Raw genomic sequence first — 16,800 nt, forward strand, 5'->3', positions numbered from 1 at the left:
TCTTGTATGACCACACATTCATCTTAACATTCTCATTTTTACTACCACACTTTTCTTTCATGCTATCCATTTAAAATCCAACATTCACCACCATATAGTATAGTTAGACATATAGTTGTACAATAGAATTAGTATTTGTATTTGATAGGTACTTTGCGATCACAATTAACTCCCAATGCATTTCTCCGTGTAAGTCATCTTGCTTCTATCCTATGTGTCACATCCTCATTTATTTCTCTATCATCTTGTATGATTGATCCCAAATATTTAAACTTAAAAACTTATGGTATGACATCTCCCAATTTTACTTCCAAGCCAAAATTCTCTTGTATGTTGCTAAAGTTGCAATGCATATACTCCTTCTTATTGCTACTTAAGCATAATCCCTTTGTTTCCAAATTATACCTGTAGAGTTCAAGCTTATTATATATTAACTTCTTCTCTTGATTCCTAAATTGAGATTACATCATCCACTAAAATTATGCAATTTGAGATAATCTTTTGTATGCCTTAATAAGCACCTCCAATACTAAATTAAACAAGAACTTAAAGCTGAGTCTTGATGTAATCTTATTCCAATAGAAAAGTGTTTAATTTCACCTCTTGAATTTCTTACACTATTGATTATCCCTTCATACAAGTTTTGTATAGCTTGTATACAAGCCATGCACACTCCTTTTTTTCTCCAAAGTTTTCCACAATAATTCTTTGATACATGATCATAAAATTTTTTCCCCAAGTCAAAAATCACATGTCGGTGTCTTTACCTAAGCACAAAGGTGGGCAAAAGCTAAAAATACAATGTCAATTTTCAGTACAAAACAGCACTCACCAATAATAAATAACACCAGCCCACTCTCCCAATAGCCCATCTGTTATTAATTCTAAAAATTAACCCACCCAACCTCCTATCAGATATCAATACTGAAAAGGAACCAAGGCTCAAGAATTCGTCCCTATGTGTAAATCTTGCCCCTCCTTTGCCTGCTAAAGTTACCTCATCTTCAAATCTGAATTCTGGTTTTATTTTTCAGTTTTAAACTAAGACCTTCAATCTGAAATCTGACATTGTATATACGTACTATTAGACATACTTCCTCCAAACCTAAATTTAAGAAAAATTAACATAAGAAATAAACTTTTACCCAAGCGTCTTTAATTGAAACTTGATATCAACAACAAAAAAAATATTAGAAATAAATTCTCAATTAATTGAAAGTATTTTTTTAGATAGTATCATTAAATAAGATAAAAGTAATTAAAACTTACTTATATTTGAGCTCAATATAATTTAGGTCAAATGACGTATCTGATCATTTTTTTATTCATTTTGATCTTTTATCTTTTAATAAATTCACTTTGATACTTTATCTTCTTAAAATGATTCAAAATAATACTTTCCTTAATTTAAAGTTAACACCATCAATGTTATTTAAATACCAGCGGCTAAAGGCCATAATAAAACAAAAAATAAGAAAAAGCACTCAGAATATACTGCTAATAAATTAGTTTTATCGTTCACAACCCTGATCTTCTTTTGGATAAAAAATCCTACAACTACACATGCAAATGATGAATAATAATCAAATTCAACTGAACGACGCCATAGATCAATGTATTTGGTGATCCCATCAAACGAGATAATTTTGTTGTTGTGTGTGATGTAGAGAGCACTACATGCAGTGACAATGAAGGCGAAGGGATAATCACATTCGCTTAGGTCTATCATGAGCAGAATCTGACACTCTCATTGCATTTTGAGATTTGCAGTGTAAAAGGGTTCCAATTCAGAAAGATTGAAAAGTGAAATGATGAGGACAACTTTGATTATGTAAGGAGATGAAGTTGATGAGGAGCGATTAGATGCCAAAAATTTTTATCTTTGAGGGAGATTAACGGTTCTAAAGAGAGAATGAACTAGAATAGTTTGGGGATTATGTGATTTTTTTTTTATTTTCATTTTGTGGTGGCTTTGACTGTTAATATTTGAATATCATTATAAGTGTTAACTTGAATCTGACAGAAGGACCATTTTGAACTAATTTAAAAAGATAAAGGATAAAAATCAACTTTTTAAAAGATAAATGATCAAAATAAATAAAAAATAAGATAAACAACCAAATAGGTCACATTAATAAATATTCAACTTCCCCATGCATTACTTGATAAGGGACTAAATACAAACTTAAAATTTAATAAATATTTCATATCAAATGCATTAATAATTACTCCAAATTCCCGTGCATTGCTCTCAATTGGGTATTAGAATTAGTTTATAACATCTATAATCATCTCTCTCCACCTTTTTCTTTTTTTTTTTCTATCCCATTCCACTCAAGAAAAGGTGGATGATTACTATTTTTCTTTTAGAAATACTAGTATTTTAGTCTTTACGTTTTACAGAACAAATATTTTTATATAAATAAAATTTATAATAAATACATTTATAATATGTAGAATAAATTGATTTGCTTAATTTTCTACCTCTTTCAATGTACCATCTTTTATATCTATAACTAAATTAAATTTTAAATATTTCTTAAAAAATTATCAATAATTAAAAATATATTTTATCTGTTCAATTTAAATTTAAAAATAATTTATATATTAAAGATGTTTTTTATTATACATTTTAATTATAATATAACTTATATATTATGAATTTTAATCAGGAAAAAATAAATATGTATCTTATAAAATATAAAACTAATTTTTAAAAGGATCATAGTACTCGTCCACCTGTTATTTGTTGGTGGATTGGGAAGGGGAAAAGTAGTGGAGATAATGATAAATATGGTAAGTAATTAATGTGATTAAAAGAAAGATAAATTATAAATAAATGTGGTGAAAATGAAATAAATGAGTATATATAGAGAGGACCACTATTCAGGACGAATGCAAAAAAAGGCACAAAACACACCAATTAACAGATGGACAGTTTTTTTTCTCAAGGCAAAGGCAAATTTATTGATAGTGGACTCTATTCAAAGAGACGTGAGAATCGGGTTATAATATGCAAATTTCCTGGACCACTATATCATAATTAAGTATAGTTTTCCCTATAGACACCAAAATTGAAGTTTCCATGCTACAGTCTTCTGCAGATGTCTCAATTAGTTTATGTGGAGTCGTGGACAGTGACCGAGAACAACAATACTACTGAAGACTGTGGTCCTTCCAGACACACCCTAGAAAGACAGAAGCTAACAAAACCTGTAAGTTAACCTTGAAATAAAAGAGTACCCAGAAAATTCAATTCTACTGAAAAGCTTAGAAAGTTTTCATTTATAAACGAAGTTAAAATTTACTAGTTCAATCACATATTATTCTGATATTCCCTGCCTTCTGCATCACGTACTAGTGACTTGTCAATTGTCATTGTTCACCACCGAGCCACTTGGCTAATCCACTCTTGTGAATTTTATAATTTGTACAAAAGTTTGAGTCCATCATTCTCATGCTTAATTAGTTCAGTTCACATAGGCATCAATTTTTTGTCTTGCACTGGATTTTCTATATATATAGTGGTTTCAGTTTTGTAATTAGTCTTCAGCGTGGCTGTTTTAAGCACTAACTCTCAAGCTTAGTACTCAATGAAGTTTATTCTTATTTTGATTACTTTATATTCTTTCTGTCTCTTGTCTCGTAGCTTTCATAGCAGCGGACTATAGTTTATTATCACGGTGCCAGTCCCTTAATTAGTTATGGAAGGACCATAGTTTCTTTCCCACGATGAATCTTTAAGCTTGGTTTCTTCAATCTCTTGAAAATCCCAATAAATCTAAATCAGGATTTGGTACAAGAATATTCCACTTGAAAACGTTGTTTAGGTTGAAGAAGGTGGCAACTCAATCGATGGTTCCTCAGCCATCTTGAAACTATACCATTCGGGAAATTTGTTACATACACATTGTTTTTTACATAGAAAATATACTCCCTCCGTCCCATGATAATTCTGGGTAACGAAAAAAATTATTTTAAAATAATTATTATTTTAACCTTATCATTAATTTTTTTTTATTCTTAAATCTCTTATAATATTAATGATATAAGCCACAAAAATTAAAAAATTAATAATAATAAAAATAATTTTATAAAATTAATATTCTCTTTCATCTATTTATTATTAATACTTCTTAGTATTGGTAAAACAACCTAAGAGGAGAATTATAATGGAATGAAGAGAATATTTAAAAAGAAAAAAAAGAAAAAACAGACATATTATGTGAAATAGTTTAGCTTATTTAACTTATTTTTAATTCTATATATGGAACAAGAGTACCATGAAATTAAAAGGCTAACCTTATCCTAATCTTAAAATTAAACTGATACGAATAATGTTCTTTTCTTTTGAAACTTAAGAAAAAATCCTATACGATAAATTTAAAACTAAATTTCAAATATTTAGGCATATACTTTCCAATTCTCCTTGTGCTAATATCTATTTACACTTAATTTGAATTTCAACTTTTATGAACTATATTTCTCTTCACTCACTCTTTCTTGTCTCTCACTTTATCATAAGGTGTGTGGTTTCTTAAAGTTCACTCCTTTCAATGTTAATAACATTTAAATTTTATATATTTTTCATTTTATCACTTTGCCTTCCTTGGTTCTTTTTCTCCTTCATCCTCTGCATGATGTGCTCAGACTCTGAAGGTATTGTTTTGCCCTTCAACAATAATTGTTTTGTTTTGCTTAATTCGCTTTACTTTTCTCTCTCTTTCGCTTCCCTCGTTTGCTAAAAAATAGAAATGCAGATTTGAAATGCAAATAAGTTAAAATAGAAATGCAGAAATATAATAATTGTTTGAGTATATTTATCGTAACTACAAGGATTCAAATAAGTTAAAACAAGTCACATTAAATCTTGTGTCTTTCATATTTTGCAGATACACTGTTGAATTGAGAAAGAGAAATCAACATGTTTCTTCCCCATCGATCCTCTTTCAGTTTTAAGTACCCATATGATTAATGAATCTCTTACAAGTAATAAGCTATTATCTTTGTATTTTTTTTTCATAATTATAGGTTTGTGAATGATCTATTAACATACTATTGTACCATTTCTAAATTTTATTTTATTTTCTTTTAAAGTTTGTCAAAAATGGTACTGTAATTACTTTTTCTCCCTGCTTGCTACCACATTCTCTCTTTCTTTTTTCCATTCTTTCCATTCTTTCATCTGCTATCACAACTTACACAGAAGAAAAAATATTCCCGTGATCCACTGTTGCCATATAAGGTAAGATTTTTAATTTTAAACCAACTTTTAAGAATGGATATTTTTATTTTAAAAGTGGAAATTATGATTTTAATTTTAAAATTGAACCCGGATACTAAAACCACATCTTCATCTGGTTTAGTTTTTCAAATTTTAAAATTTTCTTTCTTTTTTTTTAAGTTAAATAGATTTTAAAACTGCATGTCGATAATTATAAAAGTAAGTAACCCACCATTTTGATTAAATCAAGAATGGATTTCTTAATTTTTATTTTAAAAATGTAAATTATTATTTTGATTTTAAAACTTTCTCTTCGTCTAATTCAGTTTTCAAGTTTTGAAATTTCATTTCTTTTTAAAGTTAAATAAATTGTAAAACTACATGTCAATAATTATGGAAGTGAATAATCCAATATTTTGGTTAAATGAAAACTATTTTTAAAATAAAAAGTAAATTTAAAGTATTGATTTCTTTTAAAAATTATAATAAATTCTAGAAAACTAAAATCAAAAGAAGAAAAAACTTTAGAAACTCTACATAATTATAAACCTATTTTTAAAAAGTACATTTTATAATTTTAAAATCATACTTTTTAAATGTTTGTATATTTCATGACGAGGAAATCGAAATAGAAATTAAATCTTACTATAAAAAAATGGAATAGAGAAATAAAAATGTAGACACATCAGCCCAATAACACTTGTGTTTTTGTTAGTAATAATGAAAACAATTTCACCTCATTACTTAACGGCCAAAATTAAAGAAAATGACAAAAACATTGGACGAAAGAAAGGTTCATGAATGTGTATAAGTGATAAAAAAGTTTGAGAACAAAAACCATAAATTTAAAAAAAAAAAAAATTGGGGGCTAAAACATAGTTTATCCAAAAATCTTTGTTAGACCAAGTTTCTGTTCCTTAGCTTACCACACTAATTTGATGAACTTAATGACAAATGACAAACTTAGCTTAATGTTTGCCATGTAAGTCAAAATTAACACTATTACTGAGGAAAACTAACGAAAGGAAGATTTTGATCTAACCATTACACTTTAGAGAAGCAAAGTGAAATTTGTTAAACTTACAAGACCAAAGTGAAACCAAAATTCCAGATGAGGGAGAAAATTTATATATTTGTCAAGTGACATTCTAAAAATAATTTCTGAAATAGGCTTTATATAAATATGTCACAGCAGGGTTCACAAAGAAAATTATGAAAAACTCTGATGGTAAATTAAAACACTGTCTTGAACAAAATTATGTTAATTTTATGGGCATTGGGTCCACTAACCTCAATAAAGAAAAACTCTGATGGTAAAGATTTTCCTGCGTTATGAGCATCTGCTTGTCTATACTGTTTCCTAAGATAAGGACACTTCTCCAAGAAAAGTGCTTCAATCTACCTCAAAATGGATTCTCAGAGCTTAAACTTACTGCAACTGAAATCCTCTTTGAAAAAAATGCCAAGTTCTTTATGCTTAACCAATTCTATCCTACTCCCTAACATTGGAACAATTGAGGTCATCATGGAAGGTCTATCCTCCAGGTATTATTGCACCAACAAGAGAATTACACGGAATTTGTAGCTAAAGTCCTCCCATGTAGTGATGGAATCCTCAGAGAGAGTGAAGCCACTACTAAGACATGTACCATTTTTTTAACTTCTTATTATAGAACAAAATGTCATTGACATTCTGTACACTAATATCTGCTTTTGTTTTTCCAAGGAAAAAAAATTGTAGAAAATAAAAAGTGAATAGAGAAAACAGAACACAGGTTCAGAACTTCTATTTTCAACCTGAATTTTCCAAGATACGTGCAGTGACTTGTTTTGGGAAAAATACAATGTTACAAGAAGAAAAGAGTGGGTGACATTGATTAAGCATAACTCCTCCCTCAAAACATGGATTGTCACCTAATTTCACCTACTACATGTTGACTTAACGGATTACATATCAGAAAATATTAAAACAACATATATCCTACAGATTTTATTTCCAAATTATCTAGAAAAATCTCAATTCTAACAATAATACCAGTTTTAAAAATTATGTGACTAAATTTTTATACATAACTGCACAAACGCATCAGAACAACGGAACAAGTTTTGACCAAAAAAATCCTTTGGTCTTGAATGTACTTGCAATGCATAATCTGCACCTATGCAATATGTTCACCTGAAACTAAATTTCAGCGGCCTTTTAATGTGGTAATGGTTATTTCATCATTTGAAATCGTTTGGTTTAGATTTGAGCTTAAATTTCTTTCATCCGAAATCCTCCTTGGAAAGAAACCAGGCTCTTTTGGCTCAACCAGTTCCATTTCACTCCCTAACATTTGAATTACTGAGGTCATGGTTGGCCTATCCTCTGGGTATTGTTGCACACACAAGAGACTGACATGGATGCATCGTAATACTTCTGGGATGACACATGAGTCCTTTATGTTTGAGTCAATCAACTGTGAAGTATTTTGCTCTTTCCAAAGAGTCCATGCCTGAAACATAAAAGAAGGAAAAAAGAAGTTAGTTATTCATGCTCCAGCTTAAATAATAAAAAAATATGTTATTCGAGTGCTTACATAGCCAACAAGGTTAAGAGTCTGGTTTCCATGACAAAGAGATCTATTTTTGTTCCCACATATAATCTCTAACAATAAAATACCAAAACTGAAAACATCCGATTTGATTGAAAATACCCCATCAACAGCATATTCTGGAGCCATGTATCCGCTACAGGAAATAATTATAGTAAAAATTCAAATGACAGAAAAATAAATAAAAATAAATAAATTGTGATTTTGTATAGTTGGACAGAAACTCACTAAGTCCCAACTACTCTATTTGTGTTTCCTTCAGTTTGGTCTCCTCCAAAAGCTCTAGCCATTCCAAAATCTGATATTTTTGGATTTAACTTCTCATCAAGTAAAACGTTACTTGCTTTGAGATCTCTATGAATAATCCTTAATCGGGAATCTTCATGAAGATACAAAAGTCCCCTAGCAATTCCAAAAATTATGTGGAAGCGTTGAGGCCAATCCAACAATTTACCTTTTTGTTGATCTGTTGTTATTGCAATGAAAATGTGTTGTTGAATATTAGATTTTCAAGATTAATAAGCCACAAAATATGACTGAAATAAAAGAAATACAAGTGCACCTAGCTAAGCATTCTTCATATTACATACCAAAAATGAAGGAGTCTAGGCTTCCATTAACCATGTATTCATATAACAGTAATTTTTCTTGTTTTGGAAAGCTACAGCCGAGGAGCTTTACAAGATTTCGGTGTTGAAGCTTCGCAATCAGTTTTACTTCTGTTATGAACTCCACTATTCCTTGTCCAGACCCACTTGAGAGTCTCTTGACGGCAATGTCTCTCCCATCCACAAGTTTTCCCTGCATAATTGCATTCATTTGAGAAAATGCTTTCTATAACAATAATTCATCTCTGGACCCTAGTTGCTTTTTTCTCTGTTAAGTGCTTAAATATTGAATTTACCTTATATACAGGTCCAAAACCACCTTGTCCAATCTTATTATTCGACGAGAAATTGTTAGTGGCCGTAGTAATTGTTAGCAGATCAAACAATGGCACATCCAGATCTTTTAGCTGCCTTTTAATGTTCTCTTTTGTCTTTGACTTATCTGGAACAGAAGAAAAAAAAAGGATTAAAGCATTCAGTAGTATTATGAAACATGAAGAGGGATTGGAAGTGGTTTAAAAATGTAAATCTGCAATATCAATTGGAGAAGGAAACAGTAAATATATTATGTGAACTCATTCTATAATCTGTAGCAAGTTGAAACTCCTGTCATTAAACCCATATGAGATTTAAGGTCATGTTAAAAAGCCACCTGGCCTCAAATTCCCTGTTAAGCTTTGACTACAATACAAGTGCTTCCTGATAATTTGAAGCATTTTCAATTTTCAATTTCAAAAGATATATACAAAAAGAGCTATCATTATTTTACTGAAAAATTATGGGTGAATAATTTACCAGCAATGTTCCATCGGTTGTGTCCATGTTGTGGCAGAGGCTCTTCATGGTTATTTTCTGCATTTGACATCTCTGGAAAACAAAACATAAGTATCATGTGAATTTCATTTTTTGCCTTCGCTCGTTAAAATGTATCACTATGAAATTCTATTCAAGGGACACAAAACAGAACCCTGCTATAAGGCCACTTAACCAACATTTCAAAGGATACTCTAAAAAACCAATAACAGCTCTTGTGAAGGAAATTAACAAATAGCAGTATTTTCATTTAAAATTACATACAGAACTATTCCGCCATATTTTTTTTAGTGAAATGTTAGAGAGAAGAAAAAAATATACCAGCAATGTTCCTTCTGTAGACGAAATAAATAGCAAGTATAACTCCTAAAGTGGCACCGATGGAGGTTGCAATTATTATTATTTTTGAGTCCTTCTTGTCCCTGCTAGACTCTTCAGGGTTGAATTTGATCAAACAAAACAACAATGGTTAAATTCCACACTGAAGGACCAAGCTTAAATTCTCAAAGACAAGATTGAAACTCTGGTGCGAAGAATATATAATAAAAGGATTAAATGGAAAAGTTAATAAAGTATTTACCTAATTCTGAAGAAGGCAACCTTATATATAGATCCTGCCCTTTTTCTGGAACAGGATACAATTTGATGTCAATTAAATCACCAAACCACATGACACAGCCACTGCCTGCTCCACTTATATTAGAATTGGTATATGCCATGCAAGAACAATCATTCAAGCACTTGGTTTTGCATTGCTCTAGATCAATACTCTCATCCACAAAAGTATGTTTAGTATCCGGCACTTTCAAGCCTTCCACGAGGAAAAACCCATCATTCATGCAACTCAATGGATGTTTGAGGACACATCCTTCGGTCCAGCCCATTGAGTTCCATTTTTCCGGGGACTTAGGCTTGAACCCTTTTAAACACTCACACATTGGATATGCAGAAGTGCTGCAATATGAATTAGCTCCACAAACCCCATAATGGTCACAGTAGTCTTCCGGCATCGTTGTATAAAACATCCATGATTTTTCAGTCTCTGACCATACATAACGAGGACGTTCTTGTGTGGTTTGGTTAAGTACCAATTTCGATAACAAATTAGTCTGCTTGAGGGTCCAGGTGTAATAAACCTCTTCCTTGTTGGAGACAAAATCAAAATGGTAAATGGGATCACTACCTGCCATTTCCGGTCTGCCACTAAAACGCAAACCATTCCACGGTCCAAGTCTGTGATACTTTTTGGTTCCTTTCATCATATAGAACTCTGGATAGGGGTGCAGAGTAACACCCCAAGATAAGTCTCCTGGTGTTGGATCATCAAAACTCTTCCAAGCTACGAGGCGAATACTAAAATTTCTTTTGAGGTCCCATCCAACCTTCATTCCTGCCAACATTGTGTTAGAAGGGTAGTCAAAACTTTGCCATAGATATTCTTCCTCTTCTGGTTTTGCTTCATTTTTCTCTCTTATCACAAGGTTGCCAGAATCCAAGAGCTCCGCCACGGGATTCTGTGCTGCTTTTCGATAACTTGTGGACCAAACAACCATGTTGTTGTGTGTAAGGACCAAGTTGCCAGAACTATTTAGTTCCAAGATGGTAGAGGAATCATTGATTGGGTTGCCACCGTTTGCAACCCAAACAACGTTTTGAGTTGGAATATTCTTGTACCGAATCCCAAGGTAGATTTTGTTTGGATTTCCAAGGTTAAAGAAACAAAGCTCATAGGTTCCACGTGGGGAAGAAACTATGCTCTTCCCATAACTGAGGGACTGGTATTGTGCTATGAATGACGATGTTCCTGCTGCTTCGAAAACTAAGAGAAAAGTGTCAAACAGTGTATAAATTATGATATTCATCAGAAAATGAACGAACCTCATTGAGTACTAAGATTGAGGTCAAGGTAGTCTTGCTCAATTGATTTAGCAAGGATACATGAATTGTTGTAAATTTCTGTCACGGTCTTCGATTGCCACAGGATAAAAAAGTACTAAGATTGAGCGTTACAGCATAAAACAGCTACGCTGATGACAGAGAAAACTGAAATCACTATATATAGAGAAAGAGGAGCTAGTGCTAGACAACAAAATTTATATAAAAAAGTCAATAAAACATAGTAGTTAATGCATGGGTTACAAATTTCACCAGAGTGGATAATTAGTTAGTGTTGAACAATGAAAATCATCTTGTCGTGATGCTGATGGCTTGGAGAAATGTGTGATTGTAGACTTGTAGTAGAAATTTGTAACATCTATAAAGACAAATCTTGTAAGCTTTTCAAAATATTTTTGAAGTATACAATTATTACTTTATTTATGGGTTTCTGGATGATGGCAAGAATATCATATGGTTGCAAGTTGTTGGAAATGTCAGTGAAATGACCAAAAATAGTATAAACAAGTAGAAGATGGAGGGCTAGCAATTCACTCTATATAACACTTCACTATTAGTTGAAAAGGTCAACTATCTTTTAGTACTTTTTAAAATTTCTGTTTTTTATTCCTAGCTAAACTTGTGAATCATATTCTTTAATTTTATTTTAAGATTAAAAATAAGGATAGAAAAAAAAGTTAAAGAACTAAAAGTAAGGATGAAAAAAATTTCATCAACTAAAAAATATATTTAAAAAACTTCAGAGTCTAAAAATATAATTTACCTTAGTTAAAATTTATTAAAACTATAAAATTAAGGGATAGACTATTGAATAAGAAGTGAGCCTACCAAAATTTGTATTTTTCTTAATAAATTTTAATTAATAATGAAGAGTATGTTCGAATGAATATATTATTAGCATTAATTTTTCTAACTAGAAAGAAATTCTCATCTTCTGAGATAGTTGCTATAGGTTGCTCTATCAAAATTATCATCTATTATCAAGTCGTTATGGAACTATCTAGTCCTGCAAATTTTACCCTCTAGGTCAATTCTCAATTTTTTGAAGCCTTAAAAAAAATAAGCTTAATTGTAAATTTGGTTCCCTATAATTTAATTCATCAACCGAGTCTTTTTTTTTTTTTGTAATCCATTAATTTTAATCCCTAATCCCAAATTTAGACATTGTACTTGACCACCACGTGTAAGGCTTAAATTTCGTGTACCTAATTAATGTCCAATAAAAATACAATATGTGGCTATTAATGTAAACAATTAAAGGTCAAAAAGCGTCTAATTTTTGGAATTAGACACTAAAATAATAAAAAAATTGGAAAATCAATGGGTGAATTAAATTACATGCAATCAAATTGGTGAACTTGATATAAATAGAGAGACTAAATTTGCAATTAATAAAAAAAATCTCAAAGACAATTATTGATAAAAATTAATAAAGATTTACTTTTTGAGAAATTTCTAGATCACAAGAGCACGAAGCCGCCAAGAAAATGACTTTACTGGAATTAATCAAAGTGTTAGGTTCAAGTTTCATTTTTTCCGCTTATAGATTCTAAATTGAGATTATTCAACTTCTTTAATTCACCTACCTGATTCACTGATTTATTTAGGTATCCATCATTTCACATCCAATGTCCCCCAATATATGCCTATATATTTCAAACATTGAATGCTAGCTGTTCTTCTAAATAAAGTATAAACTTTGACCCCTATTCACGTTGCTACAACCTTAATAACTGAGATTCCCCATCTCTCAACTACCAACGGTCGCAAGAGCAATACCCAACCTCGACATGCGCCGTTCATCTTGACTCCAGATTATCTTGGATTAGAATTCATAATTCAAATCTTAGAAAATTATTGTTTAATAATATCTCATTATCCATAGTCAGCCGTTCTTTGACTAAAATAATGGATTTTCTAATAATTAAACAATAATAACCTTGTAATCCTTCTATTGTATTTTAAAAAAGAAATTGTTATATAGAAGAAAATTTTATGACAAAAACTATATTAAAAAATGGTGCATGTACATGATTTCTGTCTAAGAAAAAAAAAGTCGGGTTTCGTTGCCACGTGAAAATTAGACAGTTCTTGATATATGGGTTGTAGAAAGAGGCCATGTTGTTTCTGAAGGCTCGAAGAAAATTAGTGTGGTAATGTGAAATTATCTTGATTCTTGCGTTCATTAAAAAATTCACAAACTAAGTACTACCTCCATTACATATACACAGTTTTATTGTGCGTGAGAATATATACACTGCCTGTATTTAATAAATGAAAAATATTATTATACTTGGATTAAGAATCTTTATTTAATATTTATTACTTGAAATAAATTACAATTTTAGCAATTTTTAATTAAGGATATATAAAACTGAAAAAATAATTAATGAAATTTGAGATTTTTAAATTATATATAAATACGTTTGCCATAAAATAAAATAAAAAAGGTCTTCTAAATCATAAAAAAAATATAGAATGAAGGAAATAATAGCGAAAATGAAAAAAAAAAGATCTACTCAACTTGTGAGAGTATAATATGTCTAAAATTATGGGCACGATCATTAAGATGATATCATATGACATAACAAATTTGTTAAATGCAAGTTATATAAAATAATAATAAATAATATGTGACTAAATCATATTCATGAAATAAGTACCTTTTCTTTTATTAAAATTCTAATTATATATAATCATATGCATTATATTAAGAATATTAAAAATATTAATTATATATTAATTCCAAGAACAATTTTAAATAAGTATATAATTGGAAAAAAAATAATGAAACTTAAGACAGAGAAAATATATCTAATAATTTTTTAATATTACAAGAAATGGTATAATAGAAATAAAACCAGGATAAGTCTTAATAAAGGAGATAACTATTTTCATACGTACCATATTATAAACAGTTATTAATCGTTATTACTTTTGTTATTTGTAAACCCTTCTCCACGTTCTATATAAAAAAATGACTCATATATGTGAAAATGATTTATTTAATGGAAAAATTTATATTTAATTTTTATTATGTATAAAATTTGCTTAGGTCAACAACAGTCACACATCACAAGCGGGATTAATTTCTTATTTAGTGGGTTAAAGGACACTCGTGATCTCTGACCTAGAAAAAAAATATAAAGAAATTACTTATCATTTTAGAATAATTATTAGTTTTAAAATACTAGTCCTTTTTATTATCATCTCTAGATATTCTCTTATTGACTCGCCACTTGAAAATTTTCAGAATTATTTCTGAAATTTCTATTTGAAATAGTGTTGTGTCAGCCAGTAATTAGATTTGGCAATGAAGTTGTAATATGTTCTTATAGTGTACCGTGGATATGATGTTTTGGGAATTCGAGTTTAATTTAGTAATAAACATATTCGCTAAAAGGGTGCTTTTAAATGGGTGAAAAATCAATAAAAATGAAAATAAATAAACCAAAACTGTGTTGGAGGTATAATCTTCACGAAATGAATAGGTAATGCTTTTTTTACATTTTGCGTTGGGTTCACAACCATCATTAAATTTTATATATATTCATATATATATATATATATGGTTTGTGACAGTTTTTTAAACCGTCGCAGTTTTGACTTGCGATAGACAACTTTGCAACGGAGTTTTAACCGCTGAAATTTTTGGTTTGTAACAATTATAACCGCCACAACTTTTTGAATGATCGCAATTAGGCAATTTTGTTATTAAGAAACCATGAGAGAGATTAAGAGGTAACTTTCATAGCTTTTTGCATATAAAAGTACTTGAGAAACATGAAAATTACAAAGTGTCAGAATAAGTATACATAAATTGCCTAAATAAGGTCCAACATGTGCTAATTAAAAATATAGACCGACGCTGAAGCGCACATGGAGTGACACTAACTTGAAGGCCTCCTCTTTGCGAGTTCCTATCCTTCCTATCATGGTATTGGTGCTTAAGCATTACTTATCTCATGCTTAAGCGCCAATTGCCTTCTTCACTAACTCAATAATGTTGACATTTTGCCCTTGCTTCTGCTCTTATCATCCCTCAACACTTCCTCTTGATCCTAGAATAAAAAATTGAACCTAATAAACGTAAAACTTGATTAAATCAGCTATCCTAAGAGAATTTTATTTATTCACAACTAAACTATCAAAAAGAGCAATTAAAGATCCTAAGAATTGAAAAGATACCAGCAGCCCCCTCTATAAAAAAAGAAGAAGAAACATCGTAGAATTGAACAACTGCAAATATGTGCAACCTGCAATCGCTAGATTTGATGGACATTATGATCATTGGGCGAAACTCATGGAGAATTTTCTTCGCTCTAAGGAGTATTGACATTTGATAGAGCATGGGGTCTCAGTTATTACAAATAAAACAACTATGTAACTCAAAGGCCATGGAAGAACAACAATTGAAAGACATGAAGATAAAGAACTATCTGTATCAAGCCATCGATCATGAAATTTTAGATACTATCCTTAATGATGAAACGTCCAAAGAAATTTGAGACTCTATGAAACAAAAATTTCAAGGGTCTACAAGGGTGAAAAGAGCATAATTGCAAGCTTTGCATCGAGAATTTGAAATGCTGCGAATGAAGGAAGATGAAACAGTGAATTCATACTTTGCTCGCAACTTGAAAATTGCTAAAAGTATGAGGCGTGTGGAGAAAGCATGCGAGAGAACATTATTGCTACAAAAATCTTAGGGTCCATGATTCCAAAATTTAATTATGTTGTGTGCTCGATTGAAGAATCCAATAATTTGGACACTATGACGATCAATGAACTGTAGAGTAGTCTTTTAGTTCATAAGTAAAGGATGGTGTGTCATGAAGAGGAGGAACAGACACTGCAAATTACACATGAAGATAGGGGAGGAAGAGGACGAGGAAGAGGAAGAGGAAGAGGAAAAGGTTCTTTCCGTGGCAGAGAAAGAGGGAGACAATCAATCAACAAAGCTAAAATTGAATGATTCAAGTGTCACAAACTTGGACATTTTCAATATGAATGCCCTACCTGTGAAAAAAATTAAATTATGCTGAGGTGGAAAACAAGGCAGATCAAGAGGATGAACTCTTACTAATGACTTATCTTGATTTTAAGCAAGGAACGACAGAGGAATGGTTTCTCAACTCCGGGTGTAGCAACCACATGAGTGGTAACAAAGACTGGTTCTCAGAATTAGATGAGAACTCTAGACATGCAGTAAAACTTGGCAATGACACTAGAATAGTTGTAATGGGGAAAGGAAGTGTTTGGTTAAATGTTAATGGAGTTATACATGTAATTTCACACGTGTACTACGTTCAGAACTGAAAAACAATTTACTAAGCATAGGACAACTCCAAGAGAAATAGTTGTCTATACTAATTCAGAATGGGAAGTGTAAACTCTCTCATCCTGAAAGAGGATAGATTCTGGAAATAGAAAGGAAGGGAAATAGGATGTTTGTACTAACAGCTACCAAGGAACCCTTGAATTCAACATGTTTTCAGATGGAACTAAAGGAAGGGTCACAACTTTGGCACAACCGATTTGGTCACTTAAGCTACAGTGGTTTGAAGACATTTTCCTCCAAACAAATGGTGAATAGACTACCTATTCTCACAATTCCAAGAGAGATATGTACACACTGTTTGGCTGGGAAGCAGCACCGAAAGCC

The 16,800-nt window shown here is 30.9% G+C and overlaps 1 protein-coding gene across 1 annotated transcript; it reads right to left on the reverse strand.

The window, feature by feature from the left end:
* Positions 1-7,095: 7,095 nt before the first annotated feature.
* LOC100809353 (G-type lectin S-receptor-like serine/threonine-protein kinase At4g27290) lies at positions 7,096-11,246 on the reverse strand. Its single transcript, XM_014776738.3, has 8 exons — positions 9,820-11,246; positions 9,561-9,671; positions 9,222-9,293; positions 8,723-8,868; positions 8,409-8,619; positions 8,047-8,284; positions 7,804-7,954; positions 7,096-7,719 (listed from the first exon to the last, which is right to left on the reverse strand). Exons 1-8 carry the CDS (start codon positions 11,120-11,122, stop codon positions 7,414-7,416), a joined length of 2,538 nt encoding a protein of 845 aa, XP_014632224.1. The 5' UTR covers positions 11,123-11,246; the 3' UTR covers positions 7,096-7,413.
* Positions 11,247-16,800: the final 5,554 nt, after the last annotated feature.

This window comes from Glycine max, chromosome 6 (assembly GCF_000004515.6).
Source record: "Glycine max cultivar Williams 82 chromosome 6, Glycine_max_v4.0, whole genome shotgun sequence".
NCBI lineage: Eukaryota > Viridiplantae > Streptophyta > Magnoliopsida > Fabales > Fabaceae > Glycine > Glycine max.